This window comes from Nyctibius grandis, chromosome 7 (genome assembly GCF_013368605.1).
Source record: "Nyctibius grandis isolate bNycGra1 chromosome 7, bNycGra1.pri, whole genome shotgun sequence".
Taxonomy (NCBI): domain Eukaryota; kingdom Metazoa; phylum Chordata; class Aves; order Nyctibiiformes; family Nyctibiidae; genus Nyctibius; species Nyctibius grandis.
In genome coordinates this window covers 39,775,453-39,796,530 of record NC_090664.1, presented here as the reverse complement: position 1 = coordinate 39,796,530, position 21,078 = coordinate 39,775,453, and the positions used below count along the sequence as shown (strand labels likewise).

General features: G+C 40.4%; 1 protein-coding gene across 17 annotated transcripts in view; it reads right to left on the bottom strand.

Annotated features, from left to right (window-relative positions):
* Nucleotides 1-21,078, bottom strand: part of KIAA1217 (KIAA1217 ortholog) — a 219,056-nt gene that overhangs the window by 17,535 nt on the left and 180,443 nt on the right. For all 17 annotated transcript variants that reach the window (XR_011048509.1, XR_011048508.1, XR_011048510.1 and 14 more), the window contains 6 exons: nucleotides 18,488-18,648; nucleotides 11,921-12,096; nucleotides 4,997-5,127; nucleotides 4,611-4,758; nucleotides 2,440-2,941; nucleotides 1,528-1,708 (listed from right to left, as the gene is read on the bottom strand). Coding sequence is in view for 14 of the 17 variants with exons in the window: in XM_068404366.1 (XP_068260467.1) it covers nucleotides 1,528-1,708; nucleotides 2,440-2,941; nucleotides 4,611-4,758; nucleotides 4,997-5,127; nucleotides 11,921-12,096; nucleotides 18,488-18,648 (1,299 nt within the window). In the remaining 3 variants the exon portion in view is untranslated. The remainder of the gene's footprint in view (nucleotides 1-1,527; nucleotides 1,709-2,439; nucleotides 2,942-4,610; nucleotides 4,759-4,996; nucleotides 5,128-11,920; nucleotides 12,097-18,487; nucleotides 18,649-21,078) is intronic.

Sequence of the window (21,078 nt, the reverse complement as noted above, 5' to 3'; positions counted from 1 at the left end):
ACCTATATAATTCTTGATCAATGCTAGTCTAAGCCATTCTCTCCAGTGTTGGGGATGTTACATCCTCCTCATTGCCTCATACAGCCTTCTTCAGTGCTTCACTTTCCTTATCATTATGAGTTTTTTTCCCTAATGCCTAACCTGGATCTTCCTGTTTGCAACTGCCAACTTCTACTGCTGTTCTACCCACACAAAGCAAGTTGGTCTTTTCGGTTTTTAAGCAGATTTTTATGTATTCAGAGATTGCTTTGTCCTTCCTCAGCCTTCACTTCCGCATGCTAAACAAAACCAATTCTTTCTTTTTTGTTCCCCAGAGATCATGGTTTTTTTAGAGCTGTGGTCATTATCATCACTGTCCTCTTGACTTCTTCCTATTTGTTTAGTCTTCGTTGAAGTCCAAAACATTGTGTATGGGAATTTCTATGTATGAGCTCACCACTGCTGAGCAAATTCATGTGTCTTGTAGATATTCCTGTTCATCTCATTATGATGTTTGCCTTTTTTTGCTACAGGGTCACAGTCTGACTCACGTTCAGCTCGAAACTCAAGCTGTGGGCAGCCAGAATTCTTACTGTGAAAGTCACTCTCATTCATTCCTACATATCTATCCACTTCCCCAAGACAACTCAGTTATGTAGCATCACAGGTCATTTTCAGACCTCTGAGGGACTCATCCAAAACATTGGTTGTATTTATTGTTTAAGCTGATGAAGTTAGCAAGGATCATTAAGATCAAATAGTCTGACTGTCCACTTAACATAGGTTCAAGGATTTCTTTAAGCATCATGCACAGAGCTTGTATCTGAGCAGCCTTTCAGAAAGAAACATAGTATTGCTTAAAGATTTGAAATGGCAGAGAATCCCATATGCTCATAATTAAACTTCAATGATTGGTTACTCTAAATGTTAAAATTTGACAGCTAATTTTAATGTGGCTTTTTCTAGATTCAGCTTCCAATTGCTGGAACTTGTCGAAACATGTTCTGCAGAGTTAAAAGGCTTCCTTACCCTCAGAAACCTCAGGCATGTCTTGATCTTCTTTTGATAATAAATATGTCTACAAAAAGAACTCTTTAGGTTTCTGATGGTAAGATAATTTGTGCTCAAACTCTTTGTGGTTCTTTCCAGAGTTCTCTGTAATGCTAAACTTTTAAGGGCAAAACTGAAAGCAGTATATTAGATATAGATATAGTATAGTATAGTATAGTATACAGATACTCTCATCTCTGTCAAAAGCAAGGTGTACTCTTACTCTTCTGCTCATGAGGAGTCTTAATCTCCAGAGGACAAACCCACTCTCTCAGTTGCAATATGGGGAAATTCATGTTCATCTGGTTATGCACACTGGCATCTGCAAAATCACTACATCCTGTCCACAGGACCTGCATTATTCCTCAGGGACATACTCACAAGTATAATCAAGAATATAAAAATCTGTAAACTGAAACCACTCTAGAAAGTAGGAAAAATAACCTCTCTTTTCCAGACATGCAATTCTTTAGTACCACTTACTCTAGCAAACCATACCTGAGACTTCTAGATTTTCCACTGCATCTCCTTTAGGCAGGGCTGCTGGCTGGGGAGGCATCTCCAAGTTAGGAATTGACTTCATTATATTGGCCTGGGCCTCTTCCAAGAGCTTTTCAAATTCCTTTCCATTATAGTGATCGAGGTTTTGTCTTTTCTCTTCCCATTTCTTTTCAGCTTTCTAGACAAAAAGAGTAAAGCACCTATTTATTTCTCTGATTTCTGTTATGATCACTTACTTCAACAAAAATCCACGTGTAAACATTGTAGGTCAATAGGGATAGATTCTTTCAGTTCTAGTCAGCAACTAGAGGAAAAATATTAACACCAATTGTATACTGGTTCTGACTTCCATTGTGCTAGATACAGCACAAACACATGAAAGACTGACAGTGGCCACTGCTCACTAAAGGAACAAAGGCAAACTGTAAATCTGGGTCACTGCCTTACTATATCACACTGGTGATTAAAGTGCATGTCTATAGTAAGACATGAGAGTTCACTCGTGGGTTTTCTTAATATCTCTGTGTGAAACCACTGGAACTTCACACTCTTTCACTTTTACCTCTCTATAATGAAGGATATGGAGATTTAAAGAGAGAACGAAATCCACTGATGCAAGTGTTGCCAGAGAATCATATGTTATTGTTCAAAAATGAGGTATTCTAAAAAAGCATTTTTATACTTTTTTTATAAAGGTTATTTAAAAAACACAGTTACTCATTTTGGTTACATGTTCTTACCCTGTTGCAATTAAAATCAGAGGGCATCTTCAGAAGTATATGGTGTAGCTAGGGGTTAAGCATATAAAGCTCCAGAATGCATTTGAAAAATCCCACCTGCAGTCTCAAGAGTGAGAATGGGAGCTCAGACACAAAGAGAGGGCAACTGGTTGAGTAGAATACACCGTACCTCAATTGATACAGCTCGGTTTCTGGTACTTGCACTGTGAATTTCCTCAATTAAAAGACTTTGCACGGTGGTGCCATTGACAGAGACCTGTGGTGCTGACATGGCTTGTGTGGGCTGCAATCCTGTTGTAGTCTCTTGCAGGGGGGCTGGTGGGGTGGCCAAGAGGTGGCCACTCGCTGGCACACCTTCGCTGTGGCTGGCTGCAGTGGATGAACCCTGAGCATGGTTGACCAGGGCTGATGAGTGCTGAGACTGATGGATGACAACAGGTGAGCTCTGCACATGATGGACTGTCATTGTTGAGAAGGGGATGACTTCTGATTTGACTGATGACACCTGGGATTCTGATGTGATTGCTGTGAGGTTTTGCTGTGCATGTCCCTGGGCATGCTTGAGCTCCTCCTGGTTTTTCAGAGCGTCAGCTGCAGTGGCCTTTTCCATAGCAGAGTATTGCACAGCTTGGGAGGGATCCACACCCCTCAGCAGTCCTTCTGTAACATGTCTGCCCAGCCAAATGGAACACAACAGCGTAGCACATGGTTAGCATACAGGCGAGTCATGAGCAATACTTAACAATTAGCTTTTGCAAGGGAAAAGCACCTATATCAAAACATCAAAATGGTGTTTTTTCTTCCTGATGCTCTCAGTTGTGTGATTTCATAGCTTTCTCTCAAGAGCCAGGGACTCAGACTTTTAAAGAGGCCACTCTAATTAGGATGTTTTTGCCTTTCAAAATGTTTACAAACCTTCATGTATGTACTGGCACTTTTTGACCAAACCATGAGTTACAGTGGGTTGATTTTAGAGGGAGAATGTAAATCAGCTGACTTAAATTTTATACATTGTATCTAGCTAAACAAGATGTTCCTGGACTAATTATTAGCACAGAAAATGGTAGTTACATAGAATGTGAGGTAGAGTTTGGCAAATCGCCAAAACAAAACCTTCAAATGATATTTCATGAAGGTCCTGTTTGGCAAGAGTTTGGGGTAGAATGAGCCGAGGATGTAAAGAGTCAACTATTTCTGGCAGCTAGCTGTGAAATGGCTGAGCTTCGGAGTGTAGCTAGCCATCAAATGCCATCAGTTTTTCCATTACTGAAACAGACTTTATGAGGCCCTAATACGTAATTTTGCTGCAAAAAATTACTTTTTGTAAAATTTTGGCAAGTGTAGCTTATTGTTATTTTTTCCCAAACAGGGTGAGACAGGAAATAACTGCAGTCATTTTTAAGAAAAGGAAACTAATATGAAAGGATATAGATTTTTATCTACATGGAAAAATAGTGACAGCTCTTAGAATTCCTATTACATAAACCATTTTATACATCTGCCAGTACTGGCAAATCCATTTTACATATGCTCCAGGATATATGGAAACAATGACAACCCTACATTCCTTAGAATAATGGTAGCAACAATAGGCTTATGACTTACATTTTCTTGTAACTGAAGTAAAATTGAGACCACCACCACTGACAGTTTGGCCTGATTCACTGATTTGAAGTAGGAATTAAATCCAATGCTTATTGCCTCACATAAATCAGCAGTCATTTGCCACTTGCATACTCTGACAAATATAGCTAAACACTGGCACTTAGTGGACACAAATTTTATCTAATATTTCAACTTCAACACATCTTCCTTACAAAGATCAGAATAAAGAATTAGCATGAATTCACAAGCAAATTGAAAAATATTTTTCTTTCAGAAGTTTTAGGATATCTTTATCTACTTAGAACCTTTTCCTGTTTTATTTCTTCCTGTTACATTTTTGGGGATGCACATTTCAGTGTCAGTGAATATTTCTATTAGTTTAGATTGCTGTAAATGCCTACAGTTAATTAGCTCAGATATGGGACTGATGCCATTCTGTAAGCTTTCTCATCCAGGTACTTCCCAAATCTGGAAGTGTTGAGTTCAGAAGGAACTAGTTTCAATCATAAGATCTCAATGACTGGGGCTGTTGGTCAGAAAAGAACCACTCTACAGCGCACAGGAAAGGCTGATTTGACTTCCCTTGAGAGGGCTCTAGGAAGAATCTCTAAAACACTGCAAGCAAGTTGCATTTCTCAGAATTGCCTAGGGAGAAGGGGAGAACCCAAACCCAAAAGTTGTTCCAGCCCTGCTTGAGGAAATTCTTTTGTTTTGAAGAAAAAAAAAAAAAATCACCTCCTGAGCATGGTAAGGATATCGGTCATGCTGCGCACACGTTTCAGCAAGCTGTCTAGCTTGTGTGGTTCTTCCTTTAGGAACCTCACAGCTTCTACCTCAATCCGGAGGATCGCACGCATTTTGTTCTGCAATGTCGGGAATTCTCCTGCAAAGACAACAACTGTGAAGCTCGAGAGGAAATGATAAAAGCCCTGGGGAGAAATGGATGATGAGGCGAATGTTAAATAGTTGAGTGTCCACCTCCAGGGGCCATGCAACAAGTTCCTGAATCCTAATTAAATATTTTTGAAGTGAAAGTTAATGCCCCTAGATCAAAGGCAAAACTGTTCTCAGCCACCATGGTTAAAAGAGAAGAACCAAAAGTAAAAAGGAAAAGCACATACCTTTCAGGGTGGCAACAGCTTCTCCCACTTGACGCAAAAGAAAGGCTCCATCTTCAACATCTTTCAGTGTAACTGTCTTGCTGGAAGCAGTAGAGTCCCTCTTCAGGTCTTCAACAAATGCCTCCAGCTCACTGGTGAAACAAAAGAAGTGGATGTAAAATGTAAGCAGGACTTTCACATTACAATGAAATATATATAAATGAATGGACGAAACTAAACCAGAAACCTCAACTGTGGCATCTTTAAAATCTGACATCACAGGCTGAAAAAAACGCAGGGTACCATGAGGGGAGGTGAGGATGCTGGACACTCCCGCTCACAGCATAGGAACAGGCTTGTAACTAGCCCAAGTCATTCATTTCTCTGACAGGCTGCAGATGTGCAGAGCATATTGACCTCAGGGCAGCTGCACTACAAAAGGCAGGTGAGGTGGTGAAACACATCTAGCAGCCAGCCCTCTGGGGATGCAAATCCTAGAAGGGTACAGACACACTGTACCACTACATCCAGTACTGGTTTGCACCTTGCATTTTCTCATTGCTGATGACAGGCAAAGGAATGCCCAACAGTGAAGTAACAACCCAAAAACTGCCACTAATGCCCCCTTGTTGCAACCCTGTTATCTGCCGGGTCCTGCTAGACAGGATACAGGGTCCTGTTCCACAAATAGCCAGACTGAAAGAGCAAATGTGCATTGTGTGCAGCTCTCGCTCAGCATTTGGATTAAAGAATGTATCACTTCAGATGTTTTTTCCAGCTAGTGCTGTCCCGTGCTTCCTTCAGCTCCATCTGGTGCTTCCTCATCACCTTTCCCAATATTTTTTCCAGGGTTTCCATACTTCACATAAATTTTCAGAATCTCTCAGACAAGTGAACATTATTTTTGTTTTGGGGGGAGCCACTTTTTTTCCCATTTAAGGTTGAGACCACATTACTTTAGCTGGAATTTCCACAAAGAAGCTTAAAAATTTTTAAAAAAAAACAACCCAGAAATGCATTATGTGCAACTATAAAAACACCCATGTGAATACCTTAAAAGGATAATCTCTTGAATACTTATTCTAAGAGAAATTCGCCTCTATTGATACCCAATTTACTAACAGGAGTATTCTGAGAAGCAGTTTAATTCCATGGTAGAAAACAAAACTCTGAACTGACAAACTGGTCACTTGTTTTAACCTAATTTTGGGCCTCATTTCTCGCATCCGCTCAGGTAGAAGTTTTGCAATTGCTGTAAGAGAACCAAGATACCAGCTGATTGCCTGAAAAGGGGTAGGGGAAGACTGCCCTCTGCACCAATGGCAGGTCTTGCATTTCCACACATATTCCTTGTGCCAGCACTGCCACACAAATCCAGCAGAAAATTACTTATTTTCAGCCAGGTCACTTCCTAGATCCATCTCTGGGGATAGGTGACACAAGGAGGAAAAGAGAGGAGTAGGTGGCCAGTAATGGGATAAAAAGGAGAAAATCCCTTGCAGCACCATTCCACATTTAGGTCAATTTGAAGTGGAAACACAGTCACACAGAAGAATAAATTGCAATACAATAGTACTTCCGATATACACAGAAACAGAAATAGTAACAGGATCTGAACGTCAGTGCACACAGCAAAGAGTTCATTTCAATCCAAAGACTAAGAACTTTAGAAACTACAAAAGAATTTTGAATGAAGAATCATAAGTGGCTTCTGAACAGATCACAAACAAGTGGAGGTAAATGATCCTGTTCCCATTTTAAGACCGCTTCTCCCAAAGACTCTGCCTTGAGAAAGACTGGAGAAGTCAGGATTTCCACTAGCACAAGCATACTTGCAGGACACAATCCAAGGGACCACACGATGGCAGCAAGGGAACGTTTCTCGGGGTATTTTTCCAGTGGAAGAGGCTCCATTAACGCAGATATCTGCTGCCTCTGCATCTGCCTTTGCAATAACGGGCACAGATACAGCCTAGGAAGGAGCTGGAAAAAGAATTTGTCTTTCTGTCACTCACTACAATGCAAAGGCTGCCCTCCAAAACGGTGCTCTACAGTCATGCATCCTCCCTGCTCTTAATGCCCTGATACCGGCACTCAGGCTAGGCAGTGCTACTTGGGGAATCACAGGGTACACCCCCCACACACCCCCTCCCTTTTTATGTAGATCACCACTGGAAAAGCAGCTTCTGAGATATTGGCATCCACCAGGCAACTAAAAAGATAAGGGCAGAAGCTTAAATTTGTTCATGGGTGGAAAGAAGATAAAGGAACAAACATAGAACAATGTTACGATGCTTTGTTAGGTTTATGTTTGTTGGAAATGTAGGGATAAAGGAAAGACTTCCAGGTAGCAGATAATGGCTTTTTTCCCCCTTCGTTCTTTGAGCAGAAATGGAAGGTCATTATAAACCCCTTTGATTCCATACAGTGAAACTGTCAAACAAGACAACTGATCCTGAGATTACTCAGGGGATACCATATTACACTGCCTCATGTTGCTAACTACAAGGGAAAAGAAACTTCAGCCTTCAGGAGCCAAAGTCTGAAACAGATCCAGCAGTCCCCAGCATTTCTTTTCTGTAACTGGGGAAACAACTTGGCTTTTTATCTTGGACTGAGCAAACCCAATTAACAACACACCTTAATACAAGATAAATTATTTTTCTGCACCTATGTTTTACACAGGGGAGTCAAGGCAAACTCATGCTGAGATCTTTCTTTAGGCAAAAAGGCATCAGAGGATCCATCTCAGATTGCAGTATCAGTAGAACAGGTTAAAAAATGAATGGACAAAATTAATAGTAACAAATCACCCAGGCCAGATGGTATTTGGCCTGGAGTTCAATAGGAACTTGAAGGTTAAACAGTCGAACTATGAATGCTAAGCATCTAACTTCTTGATTAAAATTGCTTTGGCACCAGAGTAGTGGAAAGTGTCATAGATGATACAAATAATTTTTTTAAAAGGGCATGGGGCTATCCAGGGAACTGTACTCTGCTGAGACTGATACCCAGACTGGTGTAATTGATAGATACCAAAATAGAGAATAAACAATAAAGAATTAGTGGACCAGTGTTAGGGAGGAATTAATGTGATTTGGTAAAGATAAGGTAAGTCTCACAAATACACAAGGAAACAACAAAAGCATGGGAAAAAGCTACAGCCCCAAAGGCTTTTTATTTGAGCAGAAGCTTTCAAGAAAGCAAAGTTGCCATTGGAACAAGAGAGGAAATTCTCTTACGGATAAAGTACTGGAAGTAAAGGGAAGGGATCAATGAACAGCTTCTCAATGAATCAATGAAAGCTTACTCAATGATCAACGAAAGCTTACTCAATGAATGTAGTTTATGGTGAGTTCCACAGGGGTCAGTGCTAGGGCTGGTGCTTTTCAACACATTATAAATTATTTAGAAAAGAGGATGAATAGTATAGCAAAAAAATCTCAAAAGCATATGAAATTATTATTGAGAATGAAAATGAAAGGTGACTGCAGAGGGCTGCAGATGAACCACTAACTGACCAGGAAAAAAACAAAGATTAAATTAACTCCTAATAAATGTAAACTCCTAATAAATGCTCATGAGAAGAGGAAAAATAAAAACAAAAACAACTGCACCTAAACCCAACAATATCCCAACCCCCTAAGTTTTTATAGACAATAATGAAGTTTGAACTGATATTCATCCCTTGTGAGTGAGATGTTGGATTTGTAATGGAAAGCTCATGTGGAACATGAGGACAGGAGGACCATCACCACACCACTGCACGAAGTCATGGCGTGCCTATATCAGAGACAGCCATTGCAGGGCTCGCCTCTCTCCCCATTCCCACCTCACAGATGTATACTAGAGTTAGAAAGGGCATACAGAAAGGCAACAGGATGACAAAATGTATAGAATGGCTTCTACAAGAGGAGCAACTAAGCAGACAAGGACTTTTCAGGCTGGAAAAGACATGATCAGAAAACTGAGTGGGGGAGCATCTGTAACATCATGACTAGCATGGAGAGGGTGAATATTCTGCCATGCATAATTTAGGAGTTTGGGGATTGATCGACAGATGAAAGATTCAAAAACAAACAAAAATAGGTTCTTTCTACCCAAATAAAATCACTGTATAGAATTCATCGCACATAGATGCTGTACACAACCAAGTTTACATAAATTTTTAAAAATGCCTAAGTTCATGAAAAGTAAACAATACATGCAAAGCTTTTGCATATGAAGATACCACCTCTGACTTGGAAAATCCCTGAGCTACAAGTCATTAAAAGCAAGAAGATGCACTCTGAGCATTTTTCCATGTTCTTATATCCTTTCCCAAGTATCTGCTACGAGCGGCTCTCCAAGACTGCTAAGTGGAGTTTTGTTTTTACTGAGCACAGTTAGTCTTATAAAAAAGTCTGATACTTTTTCTAACAAAAATATAAATTGCAACTTACTATGGATCATATCCAATTAGACAGCTTGGATATGGCTACAATTTAAATACTGTGCTAATAAATTCCCCTCTATTAAAATGCTTACAATAACCTACAACATACAGTAGTCATACCTGTAACATGCTCCTCACAACATAAATACTTCATTAGTCAATGTGTCGTATCATCATAATTTGTCCTTGGTCTGGTAAATTTTAAGGCTAGTATCTACAACCCCAAAAGTGTCATATATGACATCTCTAGTGTTGAATCAAAAGAATACATAGAAAAAACCCCTACCCAGTTAATTCTGAGTATGTATTTCACTGTTACAAGTGTGAATAAACGCTACGTTTAACAGTGATTTAATTAGGTATCTCTGAACTGTATCCTGCTACAGCTGTGACACACATGGGCACACTTCTGTAGGCACCATCATGAATAGCTGCTCAACAGAAAACTTGCTCTGAAATGTACACTGACATTTCTGCTGTTTACAACATGAAATTGCCAATATTTTTATTTTTTTATTTCCCAGCAATAATCTTCAGAATTGCAGAAAGGAGAGCTTTTTAAGCTGAGATTTACCATTTCAGAGTAGTAAAAACAATTTCGTAAGCATTGCAGAAATCCTTAAGCTCCCTTGTCTTGCATGAAGCCAGTCTACTGGTTCAGTCTTATGATTTAGGAAAGGTCAAGAGGACAACAGTTGAAAGACTAAGAAATGGTAATTTTTTTGCCCTGTTGCTTTGCATTTGTTTATACATCTGCACTGGGATCAGCTTAATTGAAAGTGCCTATACAGAATGTTAACCTTTTTCTGAATACTGTCAGTGACATTTGATGTGTAATTTTGTGATGTATGCTCTTCATTATTAACAGCCATCAGCTGTTGAACTTAAAGCATTGTTGTCAGATGTGCTTTTTCTTTTGGGCCCTGATCCTGCAAACATGCAAATACGTGACAAAGAAGTCTCACTGGACACAACTGATGAAAAATAATTGTTTGTGATTTAATGTTTGTTTCTAGCATGTCTCTAAAAGGGCTGAACTAACATTTATAGCCTATGAATGATCTAAGACGCTTTCCTGTAACATAAACAAATGAACTAGCACAGAAGCAGCAGAAACTCCGTGAACAGAAAAAATTCCAAACACTGATAAAACAGAACCATATTGCAATCAAAGTCGTATCCTAAATGAACAGCTGTAACAACTAATGCCATTTGCACTTGACCTCACTCAGTATCCATTTTATGAGGCAATGCAATAAACAGACATCACACAAATTGTTCTTTCCACAGACAACAAACAATCCAGAAACTAGGCAATGAGGTACACAGGAATACAGTGATGAACAGGGGAGTAATTACGTAAGACTACCACACAATGTTATTTAAGACTACAAACCAGCTGAAAGGATTACATACACCAGCATGGACTATTACTACACATTAAACTTTTCTTCACAGAAAACACACTCCCTTAGTAACATTCTACTTTGCCTTTACAGATGCACCATTTTTATTACAAATCTTATTCATCTGACAACACATTGATCAACAGGAAACTTTCCTTAGCTGTCAATAACTGTACTCCTATGGCTCTTCAATCATCATTTTCAATGACAAGCTGACTATAAAGTTTCACTCTATTATGGAGCAATTCTTCAGGTGTGAACTAAATGCAGTAATGAGAAATAATTAGTATTATAGCATCTTCCAAATGTGAGTGTCAGAACTAGTTAAACTGTTTATAGATTTCAGCTTCATCTTGCCTCCTGCTGACTCTGAACGTGGACTAAAACAAACAACTGGATCCCACCAGTCTTGGTAGGCCAAAGTTTTGGGGCAAAAAAAGTCTTACGAAGAGCCTTTACACAACAACAACAACAACAAAAAAGAAAAGTATTTTTATCTGCAGTTAAGTGTATGAAAATCCCAGTGAGTAAATTTTAGATGGAGATGGGCATTGCTGACTGCAATTAAACTTAAATCCTCTATGACCTTCCCCTACTTCTCCCATGCAATAGCCAAAGCACTTAATATTGAAATCTGATTTTCATTCTTAAAGCCAAACTCATTATCTTCCTCTGCATCCATTTGTTCTTGAGGAAATTTCTCCCTCCTTCCTAAAGCATAATACATAAAGCTGAACGGGAGAGCTAGACTAGGGGGAGGCTTTCAGAAGATGGAGGTGGTCACAGTCCTTACAGTCATCTGTCCTTTTACAGGGGACTTCTGAAGAGGTTGAAACTCTTTGTACTGGTGGGACTTACTCAGTGGGCTGTCCTTAGAAGGACTCCCAGTCAAGACCAGTGATTTGTACAACACAGACACAGTTTTACAGCCAATATGAATGCAAGGAAATACAGCTAAATCAGCATACACAGGTGCAGTTGCACTGAAGTTTTACTAGTTTTAAGTTTTGAGTTTTAGTAAACTAAAGGTTTCGCTAAAGCTACTACTTTATGGAATAAAAAGGCAGGCAAAAGCAACCAATTCTAAGAGGTTTCTCAACCCACCATAACTTCTTTACAATCTTTTCTTCCTCGTTGAGGTATTTCTGCCTTTCTTGTTCCACCAGGTTGCGCTGTCGCTGCACCGGATCTTCAAGTCTCTTCACTGTTTCAATCATTTTGCCTTTGATTTCCAGCTCTGCTTTCTTCACCATTGCCCTCAGCATCTCCTGGTTCTGCAGCTGTTGCACAAAAGAAATCAACTTCAATTTTTTCTGCTTGAATGACATCCCTGGCAACACAATACATTGCAGAACTCAGAAATAGGTTGGGATAAACACAGCCCTACAGCGAGAGTTTTACCTTCTTTCCCTCTTTAACTTTACCTATAAACATTATTCCATGAGGAAGTGTTGGGGGTGAGAAAAGCCCAAATCTGATTAACTACTAATGTGAATATCTAACTTCGAGTTGCGAGCTGACGAACAAAAGATGTTGGGATCAATACACCACCTTCAGTGCATAACTTCTGCAAGGATTGTGGCCCCTTTATTCTGCTCAGTCCAGCATGAATCAAGAATTCATTCATCAATCACACCTCACAACAATGCCGGAAGCTTGACTTCCACTTCGAGTATATCTTGTAAGCTTATGCATCGCACTGCCCATACATGCCTGGTGGATAACCCCACGCATTCATGACAAGGCTGGAACACACTGCTGTGCTCAGAATGGAATTTTTCAGTCTCTCAAGTGACAAAGGAAGGATTGTGCCATCCGGTGTAATTTGGTACAGACATACAGCTCATCTGCAATACATAAAACCTCTTACCCACCAAAAAACCCTCTTTATAATATAGCAATTTTCTGAGAACTGTAAAAGTCACATCTTCTTTCTTGTCTTAGCCTTAAGTATCTAAAGCATTAATTTTCTTTCTGATACTAAGTTTGCAGAGCAAAACACAGCTAAGAAAGCAAACTAGACTGTACTCTTCTGCGGATAGTCCTAGTGCCGCTGTGCCCCACACTCACACAAACCAAACGTGTTTAATTCTTTTATGCAAATCACAAGATTCAAAGTGATAAGCAGGGCTCCATCTAGTTACAGCTTTAGGATATAGGCAACATGAACACAACTCTGTTAGCCCAGCAGCCTTCTCATACTGTAAGATTTTAAAAAACACCTGCATCAATTGGGAGACAAAGTTCCAGTTTTAAAACTAGCAGTCGAACCGTCAGCTGTCTTCTAAACATCCATGTTTAACAGCCAAACCACATTTAACATACAAAGTAAAACCACTATCTGATAGGAAGAATCACAAAAATGGGTTACCTATAAGACAGTGTAATGCAAAAAGACTTCTTTTTAAGTTTATTGAAGAGAATTCACGGGTATTAGAGAAAAAAAAGCCTTTGCCCAGGTCATTCTTTCCAATCAGTATGGAAATTAGAGGAACAAAGTCAACTCTCCCCTCCTGATTCTTCAGTCTTTGTGCCTGACTCTGCCTTCTCCAGCGACACAACTGTGATGAGAGGAAGGGTAACACGTCACTGAAAGTGCGCGAGGGGGACTGGGCTGTGACAAGCAGGAGGTGTTAGCTCAAAACTCAGCTGAAAATAAGTGTTAGCAGTCAGGGAAAAAAATGAAGCTGGAAAACATTTGAAAGAGCAGAGATTTATAAACATTGTCAGCTGCTTTATACCAGACTAGATTCTTTTGAAGACAGTGCATATGTGTATTTTTCCCCACTATGGGATTAACATTTGGGTTTGATAAATTAAAAGCTCTTACAGCGAGGCCACAACAGCTATCTGAGACACACATCTCTTACATTGTGCCGCATTTTCAAGAAGGAAAACATAAATGAATGAATAAATGAGTGAACGAGCATGTAACACTTAAGTCATACAGTTTATTCACAGCTCTTTAAAAAGTGGGGAAATTTGACACAGGAAAGTGACTTGGGAAATGTGAAACAACTGATCCAAGGTCAGTAAGGGAGTCAGACTTAAGTCTCAGGAAGAATTTAAGTCCTCTCTGTTCCTCAGCTGGTAACAGTGACTCCCAGTAACACCAAAACTGAGTATGTGTGTGTGAGGCTGTGCAATGGCAGGTACATTTTTTTCCTGTTATGGGGGTATATAGGGGATCTGTATTTAGCGTAATGACACCTACAGCTAAGGTGCTTGTCACTTCCATTTATGCAGTGCTTGAACAGTATTAGAAAGTTTCAGTCATGAAAGTTCATCCATTTCTGATAACAAGGTTAGGGAATAAAAATACAACTCAGCAATATTTCAAAAAGCTTGTATGTTGAGGACTCCCAAACCTCAATGTTTGGAGTGAGCTCTTGAAGTCTGGGAAATGACTCATCTTGGTATGAAAGAGATGTTTTTCCCATTTCTACGAAAATCCATGCAACACTTGGCTAGTTCTGGAAAACCTGATTTTGTTCATGCTTGGGGAACAGGGACAGAAGATGAAAAGGTAGAGGGACAGACAGGTGCACAGAGAGAAAAGAAGGAACCAGGAGAGAGGAGTAATTGTGGGTTTAAGCAGGGCAGAGTCACCAGCCAAAGGACAACATGAGGCAGGGCGAGCAGGAGCAGAGGGGAAGAACTGTGGGTGAAGACGAGGAGGCAGTCTCTGGCCACTACAGCACATTTACCTCCACATTCTGGAACTGAACTTAATTCTTATCTTTCTTTTGCCAGATCTGAGACTCCCTGGCTAACTGCACAACCCATTTGTCCCTCAGATCACCTCTGCCAGTCATTCCATCACCTCAAGTAGAAGAAGTTTTATGGATCTGCCAGAGTTATTCTGGTTCCACAGAGCAGAACTTTTTGTACTTTAATTTTGCTTGAAAACAAGCTAAATAAACAATCTTAGACATTCACACTTGAAAAGAAACTGTTACACAGTGTTCAAGTTCCAAAGTCAAGTGCCCAAAGGTAAGGAAAAGCAATGCAGGCTTTCCTGTCACCACCAAATGGCAATTTCTTGCTAATTAGGGTTTACTTGACTTAGAACTGCAAGCAGCAATCAAATGGAAAGAAATTTAATGCACTTTTTTAGAATTCTAGCAACCTCTCCTACATTCAATACCCTTGTCTCTCACTCCCAGTCTCACCAGTCTCTCCAGATACCTACTTTGTCCCTCTTCTTTGGCTACTGCTCCAGCCATTATCTATCACTGCTCTCTCACAAGTATCCCACCACCACCTCTGGCACCCACTTCAAGAATAATCTGATAACCAGTTTTGTTCACTTTGAACCAATTCTTATCTATGAGACAGGTAACTGGAAAACCAAGCATTAGTTCACAGCCCTGTTGCTCATCAGGAGACAAGGATGACCTGCCCAGTGGGAGTCTCCCAGGCCCTGCTGGGATAGGCTTTTAGGCCACCCACCACCCCACACACTGCAGTACACAGCCACAAACAGGGACTGACTGCCTGCAGCTCAGGATCTCTGTAGAATCTAATTCTCCAGTTCCTGAAGTTTGTTACCATACAGAGATTAAACATAGTCTCACCAATTCTACGATGCAGCTCAAAACATATTTGAATTTCTAATTCAAAGTTACACTTGTGAGACTGAGTATCATATACCATTTATGACAGTGTTATTATTACATTTTCTATTCTTTCTGCAGAACTCATTTCCCTGAAAATAATTCATTGAATGGAGGAAAAGCATGCATGCATACACATTCCTAATGCTGAACTTTAATCATATTTAACTGCTTTCCCTTAAAATGCCTTCAATTAAAGAAAGGAAGGAATGGACAAAAAAAAAATCCAATGTACATATAAGCTAATGATATATACCATGAACATGTACTCTAAGGCTTGGTTCAAACCTGCCACTAAGAGTTCTCACTATCTGGGAGTGCAGAATGATCAACCCCACTGAACTCATCATGGGCTCCAGTCTCACCAACAACAAATGCATCTAAGACACAGGCTGGGTTATAGCCTGTCTCTGGCAATGAGGAAAACTCCACAGCACCATGAAACTAGTCTGTCTCAAGTATCTCTCAAAATCAGAGCGCTTAAGATACTAGTGGAGTAGCAAGAAGTGTATCTAACCTCTAGCAACAGCCATGATGCAAATGTTTTTATTTCAAGAATCTCTGGTTAAAATCCAACCACAGACTGAAACAGTCTTAACTTTTTGGTTGCATCTGGTAACATATACATTTAAGTGGTGTGTGAATCAATACATCTGGATCAATTACTGCTGGGTATGTTTTAAAAAGAGGATTTTGCCAGCAGAGACAAAGGCTACATGAATGAATGGGTCTTTTCCATCATGTGTTTCTCTGATTCTATTAAGCAAATGAGTAAGAATGTACAGTGATATCATCAATGGAAAATTGAACCATAGACAGTATTAAATATAGTTTTATGTCCTGTTCCAGTTTCTTAGTTATCCTGCCAACTTTTGTGCCTGTGCAATCATCTTTTTCAGTTCTTTGGAAGTGTTTCTTTTAGTCTGTCACTGTATGAACAATTCACACAAACAGGAACAAACTGACTGCCAACCCAGGAGAAACAGTGAAAGTGAAAAATATAAAGTACTGTCAAACATATGCAAACAACCTGGAAAAACACAAAAAACACTTCTCCCTTTTACTTAGAATTATTTTCCAAAAACCAGAGCGCATTTTTCATTAGAAATGTGATGTTTCAACACTCTCCAGTTTAAAACACTATCTGTTTCACTTGTTGCCCTACAAACTGTGAGCTCTTTTTCAAAATAATTCCACCCATTCAGGAAAGCCATGACAAAACCTCACTCTCATGAATGTAATTTATATGTAATATACCAAAGCTTCCCTTGAGCTACAGGTTCTTCCATCCGACTATCACAAATTTGCACCAAATTTGCTATCATTTCTGAAATAAGGTAAGCCAGCCAGAGTTAATGAGCACACTCGGGATATGTCCTTTTTTCCTTCTCAAGACTTCCTTGTCAGCATTGGTTTGTGCAGATGGTAGAAGATTCTTCACTCCTGTGTTCCATAATGCTGTATCTGATCAAAAGCAAGGTTACCGCGCCAGGCAGGGCCGTGGATACAAGGTGCAGCTGGGGAAATGCCACCTCCTCAGTGAGCAGGCCCTGTGGGAACAATGCAACCTCCATCCCACTTCACGAGGCCACGTGCTAAGTACAGCTAGTCGCCAGACCGCAGGCATTTGCCAAAAGCTGCATTTGGCTCATGGGGTTACAGAAGGACAGAGGGGCTGCAGTGGTTTGTGGCGCAAATGTAGAAGAATATGCATTTATACATAATATGCCAGGGCAGAGATCCCAAGCCAGATTCTTGAAATTGATGGGGACCAAGATGGCTGGCATGTAGGCAGCACTGTTGGGAACTGCTTTTGAAAGACACATTTGCTATAGGAACATACTCATCCTAAACTGAAAATGTAAATAGATGGGTGCTGTATCACAGGCAGAGGTCACCTGGCTGACACAACTGTTTGCTCCAAGTACCTTCTGCTGTCTCTTCATTACCAGCAAACTGAGCACAGGACCTTGTCACAGCGTCTTCAGTCTCGGTCACATTTTCTTTACCCTGACGTTTACCTCACCCTTCTGCTCCCTTGCCCTGTGACTGGTTCATAACTCAATTTCCTTTAGTTAAGGAAGTGAAGGCAAAACATGCTCTGAATTCTGATCTGTATTATCATTATTCTGTTCTAAAATTAATCAGCAAATCAAAGGAGATTGACATAGTACCATTCCCATATTCAAAACCACCCTGGTTGTAATAGCAGTAGCTGCAGCCCTACCTGGGCTTCTGAGACAACACACAGTGCTCTTCAATTTCCAGTTAAGTGAAGGGCTGAAATAACCTGTACAGCTGCATAAGCTTATTTTCACAGTGTCTGAGATGAACAGCATATATTTACACTTGCAGCATGACATTATGTGTCAACAGAACATTTTGGTTAAGTCTTCATTGTTCTTATTGTTTCTTGCAGGTTTTGAAGTGTTGATGTGTGTTACAAAGGTACTGGTAAAATGTGAATGTAAGTAGGGCACAACAAACCTTTGCAGCAACTTTTGAAATATTTTTTTTCCTTGCTGTTCAAGTTGGCTGTTCTTCTGGATTCTGTAACTACAGGACTCAAAATCTGGCTTAATGCATATCTACTGATCCTCAGCTACATTTGGGTTTCCTGACATCAAAGTTGTTTATTCAGGAACTTAAAAACTGTCTCAACTGTAAACAGTATGGAGCAGGAACATGGGTCTTCCGACATGTTTATACAGCACATAGCATAGCAGGGTCCAAACTGTAATCACAGACTTAATATTATTGTAATAAAAATACTGCTTTAACATCTAGAGTCATCAAACAAAGCTAGAAATTAAGTTTTTTCTCAATGTCTGAGCAGCAGTAGTTAAACTGAACTAATTCTCACACCTCTAGGACTATGCAAGTGGTGTATGCTAGAGCAGAATATGCTTTTGTCTGTAATACTTGGGTCTTCCCTTTGCTAGAACTCTGCTACTAAGAATCACTCATGTACAAAAGGTAAGAGAGAAAGAGAGAAAGAAAGGAAAAGGGCATTTGCTGACAACCCACTTTCCTGGCATTACCCAGACAAGCCTACCTGTAGCTGCTTCATCTGATGCAGCTGCAGCCGCAGATCTAACACGTTGCGTTTCATACCATGCAGGCTGACTTGCATTGACGGGGCTCCAGCAGAGTGATGGATGACAGCTGATTCCACAGTTGCCAACGCGTTCTTCCCCCCAGATATGTTAGCAGCGCCTGCAATAAGCAGCAGCACAGGTTGAGCTCAGCAGCAGAGAAGGTGCAAACATGATCCTTCCTCTGCCCACTGAATCCACATGTATTTATTTCACACAGATGAACAAGAAAAGAAAGTTACAGCTGCCAATGCTCAGTATTAACAAGGGACTGGCAGCTCCTTATCCAATATATTTTGAGGGAAGACTGTACAATATCAGAGTGTATCTGTGCTGGAACCTCAGCCATATCAGAGCACTGCATTACCACAAGACTGCTTCCTACCACATGTAGTGGAGACAGGATAATAAGCTGTAACTGCAGATTACACAAAACAGCAGCAAATCAAATTGGTGCTGAAAGTAGCTTCAGGATTATCCTCCCAAGAGCCATCTGAGACAGAGTTGATGCAAATTCACAGGACTCCTGAACTACATATTTGTTGATTAATTATCACTGGAGAGAGATTCAGTCAAACTGCCAACTGTGGGGAAAAGGTTTCTGTAGAGAATCTTGCTTTGCTGCTTACAGTACAATTGCATTATTTCTAGCAGGTGTCTCCAACAGCTACTGTAGAAAACCAGGAGAAGAGAAATGAAACGATGGTGTGGCAGAGAACTGCTCTCCACTCACTTCCCTTTAGTCTGTCATTTATTCAGAACTGTGTTTAGGAGGGAATACAGCATAACACAAAGAAGTGAGCTGAGTCGCACTCTGAGAATAACCGTCAGTGTCCTCACAAGACTTTCTTTGTTAAAAAATGCTGTTCCTCTACACAGCATCAATGTCAAGCTTGTTCTTTTCAGTCTCAAGTACCTGGGAAGAAGCTTTATTTACAGGGTACAAGCAAATTCCAGCTTACCAGCTAATAGTCATGTTACAGCTTCTTCTAGCAATTTGCACTTACACACCCATATTCTTCAAATTTTCTTTCTAATGTGTCCCTTCCCCTCCCCACCACCAACAGGCCAAATGACAGACTGTCAGTAGGACACACTTCATTTTCTAAGTCCGGCATTAGGTAGCCCTGCATACTCTTCTGACCACAGTGCCAGATCCACCTTGTCCCTTGGGCTCAGACAGCTGCTGCTCTCTGAACATTGCATTATCAGCCTCTCACTACAAGACAGACATTGAAGTGCTGGACCAAGACCAGAGAAGAGCAACGAAGCTGGTGAAGGGTCTAGAGAACATGTCTTGTGAGGAACAGCTGAGGGAACTGGGGTTGTTTCACCGGGAGGAAAGGAGGCTCAGGGGAGACCTTATCGCTATCTACGTCTACCTGAAAGGAGGTTGTAGCGAGGTGGATGATGGACTCTTCTCCCAAGTAACAAGTGAAAGGATGAGAGGAAATGGCCTGAAGTTGAGCCGGTGAGGTTTAGATTGGATATTAGAAAAAATTTCTTCACCAAAAAGGTTATCCAGCATTGGAACAGGCTGCCCAGGGAAGTGGTTGTGTGACCATCCCTGGAGGTATTTAAAAGACATGTAGATGTGGTGCTCAGGGACATGGTTTAGTGGTGGACTTGGCAGTGTTAGGTTTATGGTTGGACTTGATGATCTTAAAGGTCTTTTCCAACCTAAATGATTCTATGATTCTATTCTATGGATTATGTCATTCCCCACTTCATTTTATTCCTTCTCTACAAATAAAACAAAAAATCTGAAATAGAAAATAACTCATCAATGGATGAGTTGAATGAATGAAATCAAACAGAAACTAGTGCTGCATGCTTTTCTTTGCCTGTTGAAGGCAAATTTTCAGTGTACCAAAGGGCATGGCACATTTTCCTGGCTGGAATGTGTATGAACCCAAGAGTGGTAAGTTTTATCCCCACCCTCTCATCCCTAGTAGTCTTTTCAACCAGTAAAGTCTCTACTTGTGTGTGAGTACAGCTCAGCATAACACCTTTGCCAACAGGTGTGGATACCTCAAATGTAGTCTTTGCAAAATTCATCTGGGGGAAGCATTTTTAAAGGATGCAAATTATGCCAGACTATTTTTATTTAAAAATATGCTAAACGGTTTCTGAAGAATCTTGTTTCTTGCTTTACCTCCATTTGCAATTCCTGTCAGTAAAAGCACAGGCCCCTCTGGTTGCACCCATGCTATATACGGTGTGCCGTGCCATAGGCTTACAGAAACATGCTCAAACAAAAAGCTGTTCTAGTCCGGTGCTGGCCGTTGTAATGCTATACTTTACCTAAATGTGCTCCAGCTAGATCTGCTCGGTGCTTCAACAACAGCACTTTTCTTTTCACTGCTGAGCAAGCTGCTGCACATTTTTGCTATACTCTAGTACGATTCAATGCTCTCTTGACTTTCAAAGAGCTGCTTAACAGAAAGCAACACTCAAGTAATAAACATTCCTTGTTCACTGCCATTATGAACCCACTCCATGCTTCAGTCTAATATATGCTAATACTTATCTGTCTACATGTACACTGCAG